The 24,103-nt window shown below is 43.0% G+C and overlaps 1 protein-coding gene across 9 annotated transcripts in view; it reads right to left on the reverse strand.

Annotated features, from left to right (window-relative positions):
- Window positions 1-24,103, reverse strand: part of ADAMTSL3 (ADAMTS like 3) — a 372,820-nt gene that overhangs the window by 114,365 nt on the left and 234,352 nt on the right. For all 9 annotated transcript variants that reach the window (XR_010404803.1, XR_010404802.1, XR_010404804.1 and 6 more), the window contains exons 15-16: window positions 22,852-22,936; window positions 9,238-9,524 (exon numbers count right to left, since the gene is read on the reverse strand). Coding sequence is in view for 6 of the 9 variants with exons in the window: in XM_064569802.1 (XP_064425872.1) it covers window positions 9,238-9,524; window positions 22,852-22,936 (372 nt within the window). In the remaining 3 variants the exon portion in view is untranslated. The remainder of the gene's footprint in view (window positions 1-9,237; window positions 9,525-22,851; window positions 22,937-24,103) is intronic.

A 24,103-nucleotide genomic window follows, 5' to 3' on the forward strand; every position in this document is an offset into this window, starting at 1 on the left:
TATTTGAGATACCAAGGGGACACAGCTACAGTTGAATTACCAGTCCCCATTTGCAAATGTCAGGCTTCCTTACGGACTTCATAGGGGCGCAGATGCTCATTTTCTAGCATGGCTGCATTTCTTTTTCATCAAAATCCAGTTACCTTTCACATATATTTTAATTTGTAATCAAAATTCTGTAGAAAATATAGAGAGACTATTTTGGAATGTTTTCTGGAGACACAGTGGGTGGGTCTTAAAGGTCTAAAGTGATCTCATTTAACCATTCGTATGAAGTGCTAGAACACTCGTGACAAATTTCTCTGTCTTAAAGTAAGCATACTCAAAGGAATGTAAAAAATTAATAGATGGCTTAGGATACTTATTGGGGTAAAATGTATTTTCTAAAGATGGCCACAACAATATCTTCCACCCCACATACTCAACCTACGAGAACAATTTAACACTTTTCACTTCAAGAGGCTTGACAAAATCTTATCCTCAAAAGTAGAAGTAAAAAATATAAGTTCACTTCATCTTATACTTAGCAAAATTTGGGTGATAATTGTGATGCATTTAGGAGCTATAAAATAAATGATGCATTAAAATTTCAGTATAATTTTTCTAATCAATTCCTTTGGTAGCATGAGGCAACATCCCTCAATCCACATTTGACTTCTACAATGTCATAATAAGAGGGTCTTTTGGGGGGCAGAAATAATATTCAAAGCCTTCATCAAGAAATGAATTAATGATTAGAGGAGGGTGCAAGGACTCAAAAAAGGGAAGCAGAGCCATTTAACACATTTCCTTTTGTTGGTTTAAGGTTGGCGTGAGTTGGGTTTCTTGCATGCAAGTCCTGAGTAATTCAACATGCCAAATAACATCTCACACACACACACACACACACACACACACACACACACACACTCAGTAAGAAATACCTGGAGCAATGAAGAACATCTAGCCAGAGCCTTTAAAGTGCTCTGTCCAGTATTTAATACATCAAGTTTAAATTTAATACATCAAGTTTAAATATGAAAAAATAAATTGAATAAGACAAGTATGTTGATTTAATAACCGAAAAGCCTTGGGCCCTAGAAAGAGACATTAATATGCTCTTGGCGCTCCAATGGAACATTAACAAAAACTGATCCTCTATTAGTCTATAAAGTAAACTGCATAAGTTCCAAAAGCCAGAAATCACGCAGGTCACATCCTCTGACCACAACAGAGTCCAACTGTAAACAAATAATAAACAATTAAACCCCCAAGTCCGACCATTAGAATTTTCCATAAGTCATTCCCTATTTAACTGCTTGGTCAGAAAGAGTGAATGGATCCCACATTATTTGTGGCCAGAAAAAAAGAGAAGAGAGAGGCTTAAAGCAACCCAAGACCAGATGAACAACTCGTAATAATAATATCAATACTGCCATGAAGTGGATGGCTTTTTTTCCCAAGAAAACCTAAATTAGGGAAATTACTTGGAAATTAAGATCTTGAATACAACAATAAGCAGGAGGGGTGGGGCTTGAAAATGATGTCAAAGATCCAGCCATGATGCTCTCCCCTAAATCCTGCCCCCAAAAGGGGAAAACAAGAATGGGCAGGAACCAGTGCTTTCAAACTTTTTAAAAAGATAATATCCATGATATAAACTATTTCTTAAGATATGTTATTTATTGATTTGAGAGACAGAGCATGCATGAGTGGGGGTGGAGGGGGGAGGCACTGAGGGAGAAGGGAAGAGAGAAGCAGGCTCCCCGCTGAGCAGAGCCCAACACAGGGCTTGGTCCCAGGACCCTGAGATCATGACCTGAGCTTAAATCAAGAGTCAGACGCTTAACTGACTGAGCCATGAAGGCGCCCCATGATATAAACTATTTAAGACTGTTGAAAGGTATGGAAAACTCCAATTCATGTTACAAAACTACTATAACCCTGATAATGAAATCTACAAAAGAAAAAAACAACCATATCTACTTCATACAGTGTTGCCTTGTACAATGCTATATTACAGATACAAGCCCAGGGGCATATTGAAAAGAACATTAGTCCATTTTCCTTTCTCTCAGCTGATAAGCCACTGTGAATGAGAGGATGCTACTCTCAACTCCCAGGTCATGAAAAAGAGGGAAAGCATGATATGCTCTGGGTCAGGAGAAGTGCCAAGGAACAGCATCATTCTTGGGGTTCAAATGCAAGTGTTACAGCACTGCAAATAGGTGAGTTCTTTTTAGCAACCAGTTGAGGACACAGCTGGTAAAGATTAAGGACTGTTGAAACCATTTGGCTGCATGAAGGGCATCATAAACATTGCTGGAGCCTGAGAGGAAGTGACCAATTATATCAAGAGTGGTTAGAAGAAATTACAGCCAGAGGCCTGTCATGACTCGGAGAGATCTGAAGAGAACAAAACAGCGATTGCTAACCTTCCGTGTCGGGAACACATCTCCGTGGGGAGTATGCTAACATGATCCCGCGGTGGACCTCGGTTTCGGTCCCACTTTCCCCTTTGTAGGAAGGCATGCTTGGAGTCCGCCATGTGAAATGGAAGATGCCCACATGCAGCAATATCATTCACACATGTCACTAAATCCAATACTAGCATATTGTAGTCAGCTGTATAAGAAGAGAATGTTACACCGTGACCTCAAACATCTCTGCATTCACTCCCCAAATCACTCACACACACTGGCCTTTTCCTGGCCTATTTCTATTAGGAGCTGCCTCTTCCACAGCTGAAGACCAATCTCTACCACTGTGTGTTGGCTTTCACTCCTTTCCACCTTCCCAGGAAATCTGTTGATTACTTTAGCTTTTGATTTCATTCCGGAGCTTTCTCACTTCCTTGTAAATGTACCCAAGCCACTCAGTCATTGAATAACACAACACACACACACAACCCACAATACCTTCTAGCCTCTTCCCTCTCTCTGTCTTCTTTATCACAGACAAATTTTGCCACAAAAATATCTATTCTTTTCATCTCCATGTTGTCACCTGTCACTCCTTCCTCCATCCTTTCAAATCTGACATCCATATCCAACATTCCAATGGATGGACTCTTCAAGTCATCAGTGGCCACCAATTCTCTTCCTGGAGATTCTCATCCATCCATGCCCCGGCTTCAATTCTCTCCATACACAGATGATTCATAAGTGTGTATTTCCAGCCTCGATCTTTGCACTTTGCCTCAGATTCACACGTGCAATGGCCTACTTAGAGCATCTCTATTTGGAAGTCCAAAGGCATGTTAAAGTTATTACAACCAGAACTGAACTTGTGATTCCTTGTGCCCAGCTGGACCTCCAGTGAACACTCATCATCTCAGGGTAGAATCCAGGACTCAGACTGGCCACCTCACTCCCGCTCACCCGCTCCACCCACAGACTTTCACCTTCTACACATTTCTCCGAGTCATCTGCTGTACTCCATCTCTAGCATCCTTACCACTGAAGGCCCAGCCTTCGCCTGGATGAGACAACGACTTCTTAAGACGTCCTCCCTCACATCTGTTCTTATCCCTTCCAAACCCTTTTTTTTTACAATACAGCTGGGCTCACTTTTTTGAAATAAATAAAAGTTTGATCATGTAACTGCCACTTTGATTCGTTAAATGGCTTCCCCCCGGATCTTGGGATAAAGAACCAAGTCAGCTTTGCCTGTAAGGCATTAGTCGGCCCCTGCCTTCCTCTCTAGCATCAGCTCACCATCTTCCTGAGTATTCCAGCTGCACCTGCCTTCTTCATTCGTGAGATGGACCATGCACCTGCTACCCAAGGACTTTGTACCTGCTCTTCCTTCTGCTGGGAATTCTCTCTGTGACCACCCCCCAGCCCCTCCTTTGCTGAATTAATTCCTCATCTTTCAGATTTAAGTTCAAGAGTAATCATTTTTAGGGAAGCTTCCCCTACTTCCCTAACTAGGTCAATTTCCTCCTATTATATGCCTTGAGAGCACCATGAATCTCCTTTGCTATAACCAGCTGTGATTTACATATATGTGTGTGATTATAAGATCGGCACATTTCCCCCACCAAGTGTGAGTCACTATCACTCAGCCCAGTGCCTACTGCAAAGAAACATGCAACAAATTTGTAGAATGTTGTTTTTGAACGAAACAACAGAGAGATTCCTGCTACTGTCAGGACAAAGGCAAGGTTGGCATTGCCCACACTCCTTATTATTGTTTTTGTGATTCTAGATGATGCAATGAGATATAAAACTTACATAAGATAAATAAATATGTGAAAGGGAAAAATGAAACCATCATTAATTATAGATGATTATTTTACTTAGAGAATTCGTAAGAATGGACTTAAAAATGAGTAGATGTTTTAAGGGGCTCAGAAAATCAGATTTTTTAAAAGAGAAAAAATGGGAGCATTATAAGAAGAATGCCCTATTATTATTCTATGATAAAATAACCATCCCACTAATACTTACTATAGATCGCGTGCCAAGCACTGCGTTTAAGCACTTCTCCTACATCATCTTGTTAAATAAGCACATTCAATCCTTTCATTGACCCTCATGAAGTAGGGATGGCTCTTCTCATTTTACAAAAATGAGCCCCTACAAACTTAGATAAGGGGCCCAAAGAGAGTGAAGAGAGCGGAAGAGGCCAGGGTTCAAAGTGCGGTCAGGCTTCAAAATCCGTGCTTCTGCTACTAGCTTGTGCTACTAGAAAATACCAAGGTAAAAATGAAAGGTCGTAAGTGCAACAAATAACATAAAATACAAAGAAACACTGGTGAGGAATGTTTAGGATGCAGTAAATTACAGAACCTTAGCAGGGGGTCCTGGAAAGGTAAGGGTATCTTCCAGGATGTCTGTGTGTTCAGGCATGCACATGCATGCGCACACACGTGCCCCCTGGAAGCTGGAAATTCAATATGTCTGCATTCTTCATGCTTTCGAGAATTAAAAGAGAATTCTCCGTTGCCACTCCAGTATGAAAGCAGACCTAGGAAAGGTTCTCAAGTATCAGCCATTACAACGAATAGATTTACTTTGATTTTCTGTATGATGTGCAGATAAGTTAGAAGATACAAGTACACAGATTATCAGGACGCAACCAAAGGTTTATCTTTTCAGAAATCTGTAATTTGTATATATTATTTTTCTATCAGAAACAGGAATGTTGGGGAAATAACTAGGTGCCTGGGGAAGTTCTATTTTCCTGTGGTATTGTTACAGCAGACCAGGGTGAGGGTTAAAACCGACGTTCGTAACTACACGTAAGTGGACTCGTAGAGGCTGAGCCTCCAAAAGCACATTAAAATGGGTCACAGAGAGGCAAGTACCCCTGTGTGTAAGTAGTACTGTCAAGACAGTAAAGGTGAATAACCAAAGCTGTGGTCCACCAAGTCAAGGGTGGTGTCCTACTCATTTTCTATCCTGATACCGAGCCCAGAACTCAGAGCCATGGAGTCCAGCACAGAGCAGACATGCAGTTCCCTGCCTTTATAGAGGATTTTGGTTTCAAGCATTAGGCCTTCAGTTTTATAGAATTTAGTGATCTATTTAAAAGGAAAATTTAAGCTTGAACCCACAAAGTTAAAAACATTACTTTTTGGCAAGTTAGAGAGCTTATTGTATGCACTTCAACCAACCCTCTCTAAAGAATGAGAATTATTTTCTGTTTTGGACTGCGTGACGGCCTCTGAGCCTCAGTTTCCCTAACTGTAAAATTTGGGTTCATGGATATCCAAGGTTCATTTAAATGATATTATTCTAGGATTAAACAATATAATAATACACCTTCACAACGCTAAATTGCTGTTTAACTGGGTATTGAAAGATTTCCAAGTTGATCTCTGTTAAAATTTGTAAAATGGGTTCCAGATTGACAAGAGGATGTCAGAAAATAAATGGGCACCTTCTCATCAACCATCTGAATGGTGAATTGCACTTCTGACATGTTCAAGGCAGTTACCCTTCTCACAGCGCACCCAAAGGGCCACAACGCCAATAAGAATAAACTCAATTAGCCAAGTTTCACAAAACTTGTATGTTTTAAATGGATTAAAAACTCATTCTACTACTCTGAGGTAGATACCCAAGAGAAATGAAAAAATATGTCCATATAAAAATATGTACCTGAATGATCATAGCAGGACTCTTCACAACACCTAACACATGCAAATAATCCAAATTTCCAACTGATGAATGGATAAATAAAATGGGGTATATCCATACAATGGAATAGTATTCATCATAAAAAGAAATGAAGTACTGATTCATGCTACACCATGGATGAACTTCAACTGGAAACATTACACTAAGTGAAAGAAGACAGTGACAAAGGACCACCTATTATGTGATTGCATTTATATGAAATGACAGAATAGACAGAAAGTAGATTAGTGGGCTGCCAGGGGCTGCCACTGGTCGGGAAAATGGGGGTTTGAGGAAAAACGGGGAATGACTGCTTAAGGGTACAGGATTCTTTGGGGGGTAAGTGTTCTAACATTGATTGTGATGATGGCTGTACAACTTTGTGAATATACTAAAATCCACCGAATTGTATAGTTCAAATACATAAATTGTATGGTATGTGAATTACATTTCAATAAAGCTATTACCAAAAAAAAAAGAAAAAGAAAGTCATTCCCATGAGTTCAGCCATCCTGGAGGCGGACTCTAGGGCCACCTTGGTACACAATACAATAGCAGATTCTAATATTTTGACATCAAGCTTCAAAGATGAGGTCTATTAGGCTCTGCCAACTGAATCAGAATTAACCTGGTCATCTTTCCTTGGGCAAATCCAACTGCTTTGTTAGTTCCAAGGACCCAACATGGCATGCTTTCCCAAATCGAGGGGGAATTTTCCAATCAGGGAAAGAACTAAAATCAAGGATGACAGAGTACTAGACAAAATAGCAATTCTACTAAAGTCAACATTCAAAAGCTTGAGCCTGGGTGGCTCAGTTGGTTAAGTGTCTGACTCTTGATTTTGGCTCAGGTCGTGATCTCAGGGATGTGAGGTCAAGGTCTGCATTGGCCTCTGTGCTCAGTTCAGAGTCTGCTTGAGATTCTCTCCCTCTGCCCCTCTCCCATGATCTCTCTCTCACTCTCTCTAAAATAAATAAAAAATCTTTAAAAAAAAAAAAGCTTGAGATTAACAGATTTGAGGATGTACGAGCAATAGTAGGATTTTTTCTGCTCTCATAATAAAAGACAAAGCTCCAGGCTTCTGTGAAACTGCAGGAATGCGGTAGCTCAGAAGTGGTACAGACAGCTGACATTTCGCAGTAATGTAAAAGAAAGTTCCAGACATCTATAATCACATTTGAATAGGGGACCATTTTTCATCACAGCAACTAGCTCTAGAGGGATTCTCCAGAATCATCAAGAAAGTACCAGTTTCTCTTATCGCCAAGGGCATGTCAAAAGGGGAAGGGAGGGAAAAATAAAACAAGATGAAATCAGAGAGGGAGACAAACCGTAAGAGACACTTAACTCTAGGAAACAAACTGAGGGTTGCTGGAGGGGGGAGGGGAGTGGGAGGGATGGGGTAGCTGGGGGATGGGCATTAAGGAGGGCCCATGATGGAATGAGCACTGGGTGTTATATGTAACTGATGAATCCCTGAACTCCACCTCTGAAACTAATAATACAATATATGCTAATTAATCGAATTTTATTTATTTTTTATTATGTTCAGCTAGCCACCATATAGTACCTCATTAGTTCTTGATGTAGTGTTCAACGATTCATTAGTTGCATATAACACCCAGTGCTCAACACAACACATGCCCTCCTTAATACCCATCACCCTCCCGGCTACCCCGTCCATTAATTGAATTTTAATTAAAAAAAAAAAAAAGTGCAGGTTTCCAAGCTATAGCAAGGGCAGTGTCCAGGCTCCTGAACTCAGAGGGCGCAGGAGTGAAGTTCCAGGCCCCAGCACAGGTGTGGCTGAGATTATGTGCCCTGGCAGCGAATCAGGGTCCTGGGGAATAAGAAAATCTAAATTCCTGGCTAGCTGGGTCGGCTTCTACAAACCAGGGCGAAGCAAGTAAGAGAGCAGAGAGAATGCGGGAGTAGGTAAGGGTTCTTTGCTCAAATTCTAGGTGCGTAAGTCCATATGAAAGGCAGCAGTTGCTTTGCTGAAGCCTGGGGTAAAGCATATGTCACTCCACCTGCGTCAACTGCAGGCTGGCAATGTCAGAGACCCAGTGCCTGTGTCAGGACAGGTGAGTCTCGAGGTTGAATTAGGAAAGGAGAAAGACAAATACCATCGGGTCTTGGAGACCAGATGGGAAGGACTGGGAATTTACTTAAGAGCCTGGGGGACAAAGGGTGAGGGGCTCAGGCACAGTGACGGGACCCTGAGCTCCAAGACCTGATAGGGAGGTCCAAGCACTGGGCTCAGGACCACCAGGAGGAGTGGAGCATGCACTTGACCCAACTGCCTTCTAAGGCAGCAGCTCCTTGTATTCTTTCCACCATTGGCTGGGACTGAAGTCAGCACACATTTAGTCACCAAGTTTTGCCATAACCACTGGAGTCCATGGGCAGGGTGTGAGGAGTCCTGGATTCCTGATCGGATGAGCCCCCTTCACATCAGTAGAAGATCTAGCTTTCCAATTATTTCTATTTCCTTCCAAAAAAGAGAGCCCCGGAGAATGACTATCTGGACTCCGGCTCTCTACTCATCCACTCCATTTTGGATTCTGGAAATGCTTAATAATGATCCTGGGGCCAACTTCTACCCTACTGAGGCCCGCTGACCATATTAGCACTTCCTAATCCTAACAGGTCCACTGTCTATGCACGTGACTCCACACGTATACACGTAAACCGTAGTCATCAGTATGTTCTGGCCCAACGTGCGGGTATGAGCCTGACTATAATCTGAGGATGAGTCTTGACAGAGTGCCATCAGATAATCTCACTTTGTAACACTGATTTATGGGCAAGACTGCCTCGATTTACCCGTTCTGCGTTTTCCTATTTATTCCATATTACTCAGTGGCCTCTTTCCCCATCTCATTTATTCAGATGCTTAGGCCAAAGGAATGTACTAATTTTTTTGGCCACAATATTATCCCACTATCCTTTATCTTCCTAGAAAATAATCATAATGGAAAAGAAAGAAAGAAATGGCAAGGTTTTCAGTTATCCAAATGATGTCACCTCCTTTAGACTTTTCTAACTTGTGTATTTGGCTTGAATGATTTAGTGATTTCTCAAACCATTAGCAGCACAAGATGAGACTGTCCCCCGAGCGAGAATCAAGTACCTCCCAAGCATGTGGCCGTGCAAGGGGTGAACCCAGCATACTCCCAGTGGTAAGTCATCCTGCTGTCCTCCTGGAGAGAGACGTCCAGCTCTCGGGAGGCAGGGCCCTCGCCGCATGGCTTGAGGAGGCAAGGCCGCTCGGTGGGCAGCTCGGGGCCTTCACACTCTTCCTCGGGCAGCTCGGTCTCCGTCTGCGTGAACGTGAGGAGCACGCGACACTTCACCTCTCGGACCTGGACGCCCGGCCCGCACGTGGTGCTGCAGGCTGACCAGGGCTCCGGAATGAACCTATGGAAAACCGGGATGGGGGTGGGGAGGAGGACACGCAACTGTTACATTTGGACCACAGAGGAGCGACAAGCATTCTCTGAAGCGAAAAAGTAACATATTTATTCAGAGGGAATTCAGAACATTGGAAATGCCGTATTTTTACTGATGCTCAATTATGTCATCAACAAATTTTCAAATCTTATTAACAACAGAATTTTCCCTCGAGATATACTGAACGTTTGCATCCATTTTGTAACTCAAGTTCTGTGCTATGACCTTTGCATAATATCATTAAAACTAGGGGGCGCCCGGGTGGCTCAGCTGGTTAAGTGTCTGACTCTTGATTTTGGCTCAGGTCATGATCTCAGGGTCGTGAGATCGAGTCCCGCATCTGGCTGCAGACTTAGCTTAGTCTACTTCTCTCTCTCTCTCTCTCCCCCTCTGCCCCTCCTGGCACACTGTCTTTCTCTCTCTCTCTCTCTCAAATAAATAAATCTTTAAAAACATATATAATTAGACTTTTTAAAATTTGGTAATAAAGAAATTCCACAGTGAAAATTTCTAATCTGATTTCTTTTATAATATGGAGATTTTTCACCAATATTTATTCATCTCATCTTTATCAGGCTTATCCCTTAACTGGCAGGGTTTTAGTCAACCCTCAATATTTAGGAGCTAAGCTACAGGACAACAAATGTTTTTGGCAGAGTAGATGAAGCTTACGTATTCTTTTCTATTTACATAAATACACTGAACTTCTTCTTGAAAATACCTTAGGTATTCCACAATCTAGCTGAATAAAGTATTTATTTCTGATCCTGAATTATTATCCACTGAATCAGAGGTTGTCCACCTACAGCGTACAGGTCAATTCCAGCCCATCTATTTCTCTACAGCCTACTAGCTAAGAATGATTTTGATGGTTTTAAATGGATGGCGTGGGGTGGGAAGGAAGGATAACATTTTTGTGAATGGCACAAATTCTGCTTGCTTTTGTGTTACATGGCGGGGCTGGGTATCTGCAACAGAGACTGTTTGGCCAGCAAAGCCTAAAATATTTAATGTCCAGGCCTTTGCAGAAGATGTTTGCTGATTCCTGCCCTGAATTTAAAAGCATAGATTCAGGAGAGACACAGGTATTTAAGATATCCTGAAGCAACACTTACATAATGAGACACTCCCAAGCGCTAGACAAGGAAGAGCTCAGTAATAGAATAAGTCTGGGGAACTGTGGGTGCAGTCCCGTTAAATGGGTTAATTTACTGCAAAACTCTCCCGAAGACTATGGTATATGAACACATACCAAGAATGCTATGAGGGTATATGGTGTGCATCATTTCCTATGCTTACATGGACACAGACCCCTATGCACAGGGTTATGTACTAAGTCACTTCAGAAAATGATTAAGATGTAGTTCCAAGGCTTAATGTTCAAAATCTCAGAAAGATAGGGTAATAAGGGTCTCTCTGAGTCCTCCAACCTTCTCTCCACGGACAAGACATCATCACAGTTGTCCAAAACAGTACATTCCACTCAGCAGAATGAAACACCATTGCTATGCATGAGCCCAGGAAAGAACTACCAGTAAACCCCCCAAATTTTGTTTATTGTGTTGAAAACTGTTAGCAGAAAACTCCTTCTCTCCCTCTCCTAGCCCTCCTAGGCCAGGAGGGGGCTTGCCCGACTTCCCAGGATGGAGGAGTTACTGAAATAATATTTGCACAATGCTCTTTTCTTCCCTTGATGTTTTCCCCAGTAGAACTAGAAAGCATCCAACTCTTGATTTCAGCTCAGGTCATGATCTCAGGGTTGTGGGATCAAGCCCCGAGTTGGGCTCTGTGCTGGGTGTGGAGCCTGCTTAAGATTCTCCCTCTCCCTCTGCCCTTCCCCTAAAATAAATAAATAAATCTTTTAAAAAAATTTAAGACAAGGAATCCATACAATGTAATAATATGAGGTCAATTAAAAGAAGGAGGTGGCTATGGGGCACCTGGATGGCTTAGTCGGTTGAGCATCTGACTCTTGGTGTCAGCTCAGGTCATGATCTCAGGGTTGTGGGATCAAGCCCCGAGTTGGGCTCTGTGCTGGGTGTGGAGCCTGCTTAAGATTCTCCCTCTCCCTCTGCCCTTCCCCTAAAATAAATAAATAAATCTTTTAAAAAAATTTAAGACAAGGAATCCATACAATGTAATAATATGAGGTCAATTAAAAGAAGGAGGTGGCTATGGGGCACCTGGATGGCTTAGTCGGTTGAGCATCTGACTCTTGGTGTCAGCTCAGGTCATGATCTCAGGGTTGTGGGATCAAGCCCCGAGTTGGGCTCTGTGCTGGGTGTGGAGCCTGCTTAAGATTCTCCCTCTCCCTCTGCCCTTCCCCTAAAATAAATAAATAAATCTTTAAAAAAAATTTAAGACAAGGAATCCATACAATGTAATAATATGAGGTCAATTAAAAGAAGGAGGTGGCTATGGGGCACCTGGATGGCTTAGTCAGTTGAGCATCCGACTCTTGGTGTCAGCTCAGGTCATGATCTCAGGGTTGTGAGATCAAGCCCCGAGTTGGGCTCTGTGCTGGGTGTGGAGCCTGCTTAAGATTCTCCCTCTCCCTCTGCCCTTCCCCTAAAATAAATAAATAAATCTTTAAAAAAAATTTAAGACAAGGAATCCATACAATGTAATAATATGAGGTCAATTAAAAGAAGGAGGTGGCTATGGGGCACCTGGATGGCTTAGTCAGTTGAGCATCCGACTCTTGGTGTCAGCTCAGGTCATGATCTCAGGGTTGTGAGATCGAGCCCCGCATTGGGCTCCACACTCAACAGGGAGTCTGCTTGAGATTCTCTCTCTCCCTCTCCCTCTGTCCCTACAAGCCTGCTTGTGCTCTCTCTCTCTCTTTCTCCACTCTCTCTCTCTCTAAAATAAAGTACTTTTTTAAGGGTGTAGGTCTATATTAATTGAGCAGGAATAGCTCCTCTTAGAGACAGTTAAATGAAGTATGGGGTAGTTCACATACTATGATTTTTTGTCTAAATACACACAGGTATACATATGCATATGTAGTGTATATATTATATAACTATATATCTATAGCACATACGTCTACATATGTTGATTTCCTGTATGATTCCTCTTTTCTGGAAGTGATTCCACGTGTCAGGATCTAGAGTGTAAAGGGGGAGCTTCCACTTCTTATTTGTAGCTTGAAAAGGTTTCAATTTTCTAACCTTGTGTGTACTGTAGTTTTATGGTCACTACTTTTCTCCTCTCCTTTCTCCTTAGAAATAAAAACTTAAAATTTGGGATTTTGCTTTAATGAGAAGTAGGTTTTTTTCATTCAGGCTGGACTCCTGGGTCTCCTGGGATCCAGAACCCTGACAGAATACGGGGCCGGAGAGAGGGCTCACCTCATTTCCCAACAGGGCAAAAGGTGGTTGCGTTCAGTGCTTTCCTAAGGCAACCAGGATGTTTCAAGTTGGTTTTCAGAGATCCTTTTAAGGGTCCTCTTAAAAATCAGATCTGAGAGCTGTCCAGATTAGCCATGAGTGATTTCAGAGGGGAAAAAAAAAAAAAGCTATGGTAACTCAAACTTTAGGCATACACTAGCATGATTTTCTTCTGTGGATTTAAAAAAATTTTTTAATTTATTATTGTTTATTTATTTATTTATTCTTAAAGATTTGATTTATTTACTTGATAGAGAGAGAGAGAACACAAGCAGGGTAAGGGGCAGCAGAAGAGGGAGAAGCAGGCTCCCCAGTGAGCAGGGAGCCTGACCCGGGGCTCGTCCCAGGACCCTGAGAACATGACCTGAGCCGAAGTCAGATGCTTAACTGACTGAGCCACCCAGGGGCTCCTATTATTGTTTAAACAAAAGATATTACAGTGTTCATGCAGTTCTGAGTCTTCTTTTGTTTTTCCATCACAGAAAAAAATGTTTAAGGATTAAAAAAGGAACAGAGCCGCATGAAAACATCTGAAGCACCACGTCTACACAAAACACAACCAGAGAAACAGAGCAGGTTCCCTACGTCTGCGCTCGGCAGCAGAACTTGGAATAGCACTTCCCTACCATGAGAGTTTAGACACGAGATGATAAAACGACAGAGTAAGATGGGAAACTATGGAGCTGAAGATATAAACTGTGAAGCTTAAGGACATGGTTCCAAGTCTCATCAGGAATTCAGAACCTGGAAAACACAGAAGAATCAAGGCTGATGATCAGATTGATGACACAGGCAGGACTTGACAGTGCTGAGAGAGAGAGAGAGAGGGAGAAGCTTCTGGAGCAATCAGAGGGGTGGAGGGGAAGGACAGGCTGCCCAGAGGACTGTCTGGGGTGACTGAAGTGTTCAGTATCACGCCCAAGGCTGTGGTCGTAGGGCTGTTTGCACCTTTTAAAGCTCATCCTTTAAATAGACCCAGTTTGCTGTATGCAAATCACACCTCTCCAAAACGGACTTCTTAATTTTTTAGTTTTTATTTTTTTAAAGATTTATTTATTTATTTGAGAGAGGGAGAGCATGAGTGTGGAAAGGGGCAGAAGGAGAGGGAGAGAATCTCAAGCAGACTCTGCACTGAGTGTGGAGCCGGACTTGGGACTCGATCTCACGACCCTGAGATCATGACCTAAGCCAAAATCAAGAGTCAGACACTTAACTGACTGAGCCACCCAGATGCCCCCAAAATGGACTTTTTAAAATGGCAGTTTTTAGAGACAAAATGAGAGAGAATCCAAAGAATCTGATACTAAAGTTACCTGGATTCTTCAAGTAGAGGTTCCAACCCATGAGAAACAGAAAAAGTGTTCAGAAATAAAATATGTAAAAAGAGATTAAAAACTGCCTAAAACACAGCTTGGAAAGGCACACTGTCTTCCAGGAAAAAAGTGATAAAGAATGATTAACCTAAAAACCTAGAATTCTAGGCAGAATAATGGCCACCCCAAAGACGCTCACACCCTAGTCCCCAGAATTTATGAATATGTTGTATTGCATGACAAAAGAAATTTTGCAGATGTGGTTAAGGTTATGGACCTCAAGATAAGGAGACTGTCCTAGCAGGATAATCTAATCACATGAGGCCTTAAAAACAGAGAAGCCTCTCTGGCTGGAGTCTGAGAGATGCAGGAAAAGAGCAAGAGAGATTCAGAGCGTGAAGGGCACGCAACCCGCCATTGCTGGCTCAGAAATGGAAGGGGCCAGGAGCCAAGGAATGCAGGCAGCCTCTGGAAATTGCGAACAACTCCCGGAGCCAGCAAGGAAGTGGAGGTTTCAATTCCACGACTGCATGGAACTGAATTCTGCCAACTACCCGAATGAGCCTGGAAGCACATCCTCCCCCAGGGACCCCAGAGAGGCGCTCAGGCTCTTGATTTTGGCTTGGCGGGACCCAGTGCAGGGGAATTGGCACGATCTGTTGGGCTCCTCACCTCCTGAACTGAGCTGGCAAATATGTATTAAACCACTCGGTTTGCAGTGAATTTTCACAGCAGCCAAAGCAATTTAAAAGGTTTGAATTTTCTAACCTGGCTAAAACTTTTTTTAAAAAAATCAGGAACTTTGAAATAGGTTGGTAATAAAGCAACCTATGTCAACGCACTCGTTTTAAAGATGGAGACATCAATAGAAATGGGATGTTTAGGGACACCTGAGTGGCTCAGTCAGTTAACTGTCTGCCTTCAGCTCAGGTCATGGTCCCGGGGTCCTGGAATCAAGCCCCATATTGGGCTCTCAGCTCATCGGGGAGTCTGCTTCTCTCTCTCTCTCCCCTTCCCCCTGCTTGTGCTCACAGTCTCTCTCTCTCTCTTATATATCTTTAATATATCTTTAATATATTATAAATAAATGAAATCTGAAGTATAAGGAATAACAAAATAGGGTAAGAAAAGGTAAAAGACTGGTATAAATTTTTGGAAAGAAGAGATGAAGTTATTCTTTGATGATGAGTTGATAACTATGGGAAACAGTAAAGTTAATTGAAGATTTTTAGAAAAAAAAATCAGAGTTCAATAAAATAGTCCCTACCTATCTATCTGTCCTAAAATTACCACGTTTCCCAGAATTCAGCCAACACCTGCCATGCTAAGAACAGTACATGTATTATTTGAATATAATTTTCACAACCTTTTGAACAAGTACTGTTTTTTCCCAACTTTACAGATGAAAAAAGAACTGAAGCTTAAAACACGTAAGAAAATTGAGTTGGTGAATAAAAACTCTGTAAGAAAGTGCAGGCCACTTGATTAAAACCACAAAATACGGAAGGGGGTTCTAACCGCAGAGACTGGAATAACCGGCGAGAAGAGCACATGCCTCCGAATGGAAAGACTCCAAGTTGTAAAATGTTTGTTTCCCCGCCCCCTTAATTATTTTAGCAAATGAATGCGGTTCTGATCCAATTTTGGGGAGGCTGGAAACAGACAAGACAACTCTCAAGTTGTTATGGGAGGTTAGGTGAGGACAGTCAGGAGCATGTTTAAAAGGAATTAACAATTACACTGCCCATGCACAGCCTGAGAGAAAAAAGGACTAAAAAGTTACAGTAACTCCAATACTATGGGACTGGCAATGGGGTACCCCGTTTGAACAATGAAGGCCCTGTGAAATCAGAGTGGGCAGGACAAATTATTGTCGGATAGTGCTGGGCAATTCGTCAATTATTGGGGAGAGACACCACATATCACATTCCCCATGGATCAAAGTTACATGTACACCATGAAAACATGAAAAGTATAGTATACTTACAGTTGACCCTTGAACCGCTCGGGGCTTTGGGGCACCGACCCCCTCCTCACTCCCTGCCCACGGTCAGAAATCCACGTATAACTTCGGACTCCCCAAACTCATAACCAACAGCCTACTGTTGCCTTACCCATAACATACACAGTCTTTACACCTGTTTTGTATGTTATACCTATGACATACTGTGTTCTTACAATAAAGTAAGCTGGAGAGAAGAATGTTACTAAGAAAATCATAAGGAAGAGAGAATACATTTATGGTGCCACACTGCAAAAATCCACGTGTAAGTGGACCCACCGCAGTTCAAACCCATGTTGCTCAAGAGTCAACTGTATTAGAAAACAGCATTTTTTTTTTTTTTTAAAAAGGTCATTTCCCCATTTTGATGAATGTGTGGGAAAGAGGGTGGGCTCCAGGACTGCCATGGACAGGCAAACACATACTGACTTTCTGGAATGAAATTTGACCATAGAAATTCAATGCCTTTGATGTGCTTATCTTCTGTCCCAGAAATTCCACCCCAGCAGATATGTCCTATCTAGAGAGAGATGTGCAATTTGAGATTGGCTGCAGTTTTTGTTTTGTTTTTTTTTTGATCATAGTGAATGATCAGTAACAAGTTGCAGAGAGCCAGAAAGATCTTTCTAAAATGTAATCATGATGACATCACTTGTTCAAACCCTCCCACTGCCTCCACATGAAGTCCAAGCTCCTTAGTGAACTATGAAGACCTCCAAGATGTGCTTTTGTTTCCAGCTACATCCTTGCTGCCTCGAGCTCTAGCCTCCAGGCCCCTCTCCGCACTCAGTACACCAGCGGCCAGGCATGGCCCTGTGGACCAGTTGGCTGGCATGCAATCCCAAATACTTGACATGTTGCTCACCTGACACCCATGTACATCTCAGGACCTTAGTTCATGCACCATCTCTCCCAAGAAGCTATCCCTGACCCCTAAACCTCACAGTATGGTAATATAACCACTAAATTCTCTGTCTACCTTATTAGACCAACCTAAGGATGGGCAAAGCTTGAATTCAAGTCACTTAACATTAAACTGGAGCTCCTTCTAGAATCACATGCCAGAGAATCACTGTCCACCACTTAACAGCTCTGAAATGCTGGACAATGCCCTAGTCTTTCTGTGCCTTGGTGTCCTCACCTCTAAAGTGAGGTTAATGGTAACACCTCCTCACGGGGTGTTGGAACCAAATTGTTGGAATTAAATGAGTCAATCCACATAGACCCCGGCACAAATGAAATCCTCAATATTAGCTGTTAGGACCATCGTGAGAAAAACAGATGTCTAGAAGAAGACATGATTTGGTTTTAGCAAATACAGCTTCCAAAAATGGAGAAGCTAAAATAGCAGGGAAGAAAACATCCAAAGTGCTCTAACCCTGTCCTGTTTCCTTGGTTTTCACATATGAAAAATGGGAAAAGGGCAACACAGCTGCAGAAAGATCTCGCACCCCAAAGAATCGAGGACGTCTCCAGGGAAGATCTTTTAAAACAACGATGCACCGTATCAACCGTCAACACATTCCACAGCTGGAAGCTTTGAAAGGTCAACATTGCAGTTCTCCTGGCGTAGCTTTATAAGCTATAATTTTTATTTTCCTAATTAAAAAAAAAAAAAGCTTTTGAACATCCACTCCCTGTGTAAATTCAGAGCTCAGGCCATGGTAAACCGCAGAGGCAGAAATATTTATCTTCTCCAGGCAGGTTTGGCAGGCTTTCCTCGAGGGATCTGAAATATAGCTACGTTCCCCCTTGTCCGTCATTGTCAACAAGCAAGCATCCCCAAACCACAAAAGACAGCGGTTATAGAAGGATGAACTGGAAGCCGAGGTATGTTGCGGTTTTGTTTGGAAATCGAGGGAATGAATAGAGTCAGAAGTGGTGGGAGGAAACTATAAACTTCACACTGGGCAGCCAGGAACAGGCCAGCATCCGCCAGCAGCGTGAATTATAAAGGAAAATTGCAGAGAGACCACAGAGGGAGACGGGGAGGGAAGAAGCAGGGAGGAGGCAGCCTCAAGGGCCGGGAACAGGTGCAGGGGGCTCAGTCTCCCATGCTGGAGAGAAAGGGGTGCTGTCTTCCAGGAGGAAAGGGCGTTTTGGCTTTGCGTGGGGATTAAGGGGAGGAGGAAACCATCAGCACAGGGAGGTGGGCTGACAGAACGAGCAGGTTTGGAATGAACACAGGGCCTGAACCCACTGTAGCTCACATGCTATTGCCCCTTCCAATTCCATACAATGAACAGGATTTTCAGACTGTGAAAAGGACCCTACAGATGGCCCGATCCAGTGGTTCCCAAACTTGGATGCACCTTCCCAAGTCACCCGGGGTACTTGCTAAAAATGCTGGTGACAAATTCCTAGAGGTGGAAAGCAGAAGGGGGGGGCAGGGGGCACTGGGGAGCTAGTGCTTCATGGGGACAGAGTCTCTGCTGGGGAAGATGAAGCAGCTCCGGAGGGGGCGGTGCTGACTGCACAACCAGGTCAGTGCACTTAATGCCACGAAACCGTGCCCTTAAAAACGGTTAAAACGGTCCTTTTTGAAAGTGCAGCACAGCTGATGTATGACAGCCTATCAGTCTCAGGTGCACGCCAGGGCAAGCCGGCAGTTTTAGACATTACGAAACGATCCCCACCATAGGTGTGTCGTCACCATCTGTCACCATGCAAAGTGATGAAATATTGACGGTAGTCCCTACGCTGCACTTTTCATTCCCGGATTTATTTATTTTATAACTGGAAGCCTGTACCCCTTCATCCCCCTTCACCTATTCTGTTATGGATATTTTACCACAAAACAATAAACAAATAAAAGGTATCCGGCAGAGCCAAAAAAAAAATGCTAGGGACAAAGCACCCCCTCCCCCACCCACCCAGAGTCTGCCCCGTGGGGCCCAGAGATCTGCATTTCAGGAGTGCCACAGGTGATTCTGATGGAAGTGATTTGAAGACCAGACTTTAAAATGGTATTGTGGTTATTAAAGAAGGAGGAGGAGGAGGAGGAAGGAGGGAGGGGAGGAGGGAGGAGGAGGAAGGAGGGAGGGGAGGAGGGAGGAGGAGGAGGAGGAGGAGAAGAAGAAGAAGAAGAAGAAAAAGAAGAAGAAGAAGAAGAAGAAGAAGAAGAAAAATAGAAGAAGTAGTCCTTCTTCTTTAGAGACACATCCTGCAAGGTTTACAGATGAAATGCTACGCTGTCTGGAGTCTGGCTTCCGTGTTGGTGGCAGAGACAGAACGCGAGCGACCTGCTGACGACTACTGAAGCCGGATGATGGACACATGGGGGTTCATTATACTGTCCTCTCCCCTTTTATATAAGCTTGAAATTTTCTGTAACAAAAAAAGCTTTAAAAAAAAAAAAGCCTTCGCCAGGTGGCCCCCATTCCCAACAGAGAAGGGAGCGTGACTGAAGGGCTGGTGGGACGAGCAAGGCTCGGGGCGGAAGGGCAGAGCATAAGGAGTACCGCCGGGGGTATGGCAACTGCCTTGTGTGGGGACACGCAGCAGCTGCACGCGCTGAGCACAGCACAATGTAGAAACTTGTAGAATCACTGTGACGTACACCTGCAACCAAAGTGACCTTGCGTCAGCTCTCCTCGGATAAAAGCATTATTAATGGGGGGCGTGGGGGTGAGTGGCAGCCTCCTGTCGGTAAGACACAACCAGCAGTTTACTGCGGCTGCAGCGTCCCACTCAAGGCAAAGCAAGGAAGTGCTCAGGGAGGACGCTGGGAGCCCTGAAGGGTGATGCCCCCCGTGAAGTCTGGTTGGCCTTGGGGATGAGTGCAAATCTCTGGGTGATGGGGAACCATATTCTCAATGTTGGAAAGAAAGACTCAGATTTGTGCCTTAGCTAGACTTGTCCAGGAGCTGTGGGATGGATGGGTTTGAGGGGACTGAGTGGGAAGCGAATCAGAAGGCTGTTTCTTGTGTCCCGGGAAGTGAGCTCAGGACCTGGACAGGATGGTAGTAGGAACAGAGCAAAAGGGCTGGAATGGAGACAGATTTTAGTGGATATGATTGTCATGACCAGTAGTTAACTACATATAAGGGAAGAATGAGAGAGAGGCAAGAATGACCCCATATTTGTGGTTTGGGGAACTGGACAGCAACCCCATTAGCCAAGAGAGGACATACGGGAGGAGTTGCCATTATAATCTAGTTGTGTTCTGGGGACAGAAGATCCAAGTAGGATGCATCGTTCTAGACTGAGAACTCTATAACCTTCCTTGCATGACAACTACACACTCCCTTCAGCTGTCTCAAATCTCCTTCTTTCCACGGGTTCCTTCCTTTACAGAATCACAGGCGATCAGAGCCGGGAGAAGGTTCTGGTAGTATTGAGCCTAACACCCTTCCTGTACAGTTGGGAGGTGTAGACATGTTAACTGACTTGTCTACAACCCTTTTTATTTTTTAATATATTTAAGGCCATCCTGGGGTGCCTGGGTGGCTCAGTTGGTTAAGCGACTGCCTTGGGCTCAGGTCATGATCCCAGGGTCCTGGGATTGGGCCCCGCATCGGGCTCCCTGCTCAGCAGGGGACCTGTTTCTCCCTCACCCTCTGCTGCTCTCCTGCTCTCCTGCTCTCTCTCTCTGCCAAATAAATAAAATCTTTTTAAAAATACGTATATATTTAAGGCCATCCTAACTTCATATAAAAAACAATAACAAAAATCAAACATCCATAGAACCACTTCTTTCCATCAACTTCCCTACCAATCTGTACTCCTTTTTCAGTACTCAAATACCCACCTCCTTCTAATTGGGAATTCATGTCTTAAATCTCTGAAATGTTTACATATCTACCCTTGGAATGATACTACTCTACAATTAACTGGAAAAGACTCTCTTGCCCATCTAGATAGCGTTTTCTCCATCTGCATCATTTTTCCTTGACTTTCTAAGAGATCTACACCCTTCCTTAAACTCTTTACTGCCTTGGTCTTTCCAACCATGGTCCCTCCTTGGGTCTCCTCCTCCCTCGGCTCACTACTCCTTCTCCCGCATCACCCACTTCTTGCAACATCCCCCCTCCTCTAGATCACCAAGCTACTGTCATGAGCCCAGAACCCCTCTCTCTTTAGTCAGTTACTCTGGGGTCATTCACCTCACAGCATCTACAGTTTCTTCTGGGTTCACTTCCAAGCCTGCCACTAGTCCATGTGGAAAAGTTCTGCGCATGTCCTAAGGGGGGTATGCCAATTCTCTTGGCCTGTATCACCAGAGGCATGGTGCCTTCTCAAAGAGGAGTAATCCACATTCCCCTGGGGCTCACTGGGCTGGACTCCAGTTGGAAGGGACATTGACAAATGAGCATGTTCTGAAACCAGCAATGAGGTTGGTAAGGGATCTAAAAACAACACATGAAAACCACTGGAAAAGGCTAAGAGTGATGAGCTTGGGAAAGACCACACTCTTGGGATCCAGCTTTCTTTAAATTTGTGAAAACCTGTCACATGGGTTGAGGCATAGACATGGGTTTTTTGTTTTTTTCTCTTTCAGAAAGCAGAAATTTGAAGGAGGTGTATTTAGCTTAACCAGAGAAAAATCCTGCATATAATTCAGGTTGTTCAACGGAAGAATGAGCTGCCTCAATGCAGGGAGCTCTGCATGTCACTGAGGGTGTTGACAAAGAAATGCCTGCTCTGAGCGGGAGACTGGCCATATTACCTTATTACCTTTGAGATCCCTTTTCCTACAACACTCTGTGAATGCTCTCTTGGTAAATAGCCGTCAGCACCACAGACTTGACGTGTCTGACAGGGAATCGGCTGTCCTGTCCAATTACTTGAGTCTGTCATTCGTGCTGTCATTCTTCTAGACTCCTGGATGAAAAATCTCAGAGAACCTTGGATTCCTTGCTCTCTTTAGATCCCTATCCCTCTGCATCCAGAGGTTTCTTTGATTTGCTCTTGATTCTCAATTTCCACTGACACCATTACACTCTGGATTTGCCAAATCACATGTGGATAGAAGTCCCTGGATTTTTGAATTGGAATGGACCCTGGAGAGGTCAAGTCCAATGTGCTTCATTTATAGGATGAGACACAGAAAAATTAAATACTTGTCTAAGGTCACATAATTAAAAGTGGTGGTTCTAGGCTCCAAGATACGTAGCGCCATATTCTTTCTATTGCTCATGCCATAGCAGCTCTGGGATTTCTCCTTATAATTACTCAGGCCACCCTGATGCATTTCAGCGAAACTGGTTTTATAGAGATTGGCCATGTCTTAACCACGGAATGATTGATTGACTGATTTATATAATATTGTCATGGTCCTTGGTCAAATCATATGTGTTAATATAGATCTAGGAATTATCCCCAATCTCTTAATTGTAACAGACCACTGGGTCTGCTTTGAGTTAACAAACATTGTTCTTTTATGTGCTTCTCACAAATAGTGCCAAAGTGGGACTGCTGAATTGCGAAAGAGAGGAGAATTCTAGCCAGCTCAGGGTCTCTAGAGTCTGAGAATTCAGGTCATTTGGATTTGAAATGTATCACTGTGCTCCAGTGAGTACAAAAATTACATATATCATGTTAACTGGCTATGCCCTGATTGCTCCCATAAAAGGCCCTGGACTCACGTTGGTTCTTCTGTTGCTATTCTGGTCTCTTCTAGTTCTTGTGCTTGTTTCAGCCAAGGTAACTTAGCTTCCACTGGACTTTTTTCTAAGAAAAAAGGAACATAAACAACAAGCTTAAGGGAATTGGATACATGATCATTGTTTGCTGAAGGTTTCATCAATAAAGCAGTCATACTTTGCAAATGCAAGCTGAATCTTTTAGCACATGAAGCAGCTTCTGGGGTGAACCAGACATTTCTGTCATATATTTTTTTAATTAACACATTATCCAAATGCAACCAGATGATCCCATAGCACAGTTGAACACGTTCTCCAAGCGAACATAAAAATGCCTTTTATTTTAAAAAATGCCTTTTATAAACCAAAACCAATCTCTGTTGTTTACATATTAAAGCTCTTACTTAACCATATCAGCTTGCTCTCTTTTGCCACAAATTCTTGTTGCCCATGAATAAAGAAATCACTGGAGAAAATCAAATAACAAAAATGCTTGGAAAGTTGGGAGGAGCGGAATCTGTGCTCTGATTTACTTAAATTTTTATTGTTGTAATTGCTGAGGGAGCTCATTACCAATTACAACCATCATGCAGGAGCAAGCCCCTTTTAAGCCTCCTAAGATATGAAGAAAGAAACACTAGTTACGAAATAAGAAAGGAAATCATTTTTGTACTGCTGCAGGGAAATTGCAGACACTGAGAACATGGCTATGAGAGCACCATCAAGCGCACCAGGAAAGAGAAAAGACTCCACTGGTGAAAGTTCTAGAACTGGGATTTGTCCCTTCCATGGCAACCAGTGATTTTTCTGGAAGGCAGACACAGTAAATAAATATTTGTTCAGTGGTTCATTGTAAGGCTATTTGTATGGACAATGAACCCAGAAATAATGAAGGAGAATTTTACTATACTTTCTAAGGTATGAGAAGACTTCTTGACACTAACAGGTGGGAATAATCACTCTTTCATTTCCAGACAGGAAATAACTTGTCATAAGGGTTGGAAATACTTCACTAAACTAGATGGCAATAATTCTGTATAGAGAGGAATGTATATCTGAGAGATGATGTCAAGACTTCCTGTTCATGGATGCTACCCATTTCTGCTAATTTATGTGGAACAAATAGGAACAACAACAACAAAAAACTCTAAAAGCATCTATCAGTCTAGATTGGGAGCTGAGTCTTTATTCATTCCACAGTAGGCAACAGGACACACAATGAAGAATATGTATAAAATACTGTCGGAACAAAGAA

Source organism: Mirounga angustirostris, unplaced genomic scaffold (genome assembly GCF_029215605.1).
Source record: "Mirounga angustirostris isolate CCGP_5_RB_7025 unplaced genomic scaffold, mMirAng1.0.hap1 SCAF_9, whole genome shotgun sequence".
NCBI lineage: Eukaryota > Metazoa > Chordata > Mammalia > Carnivora > Phocidae > Mirounga > Mirounga angustirostris.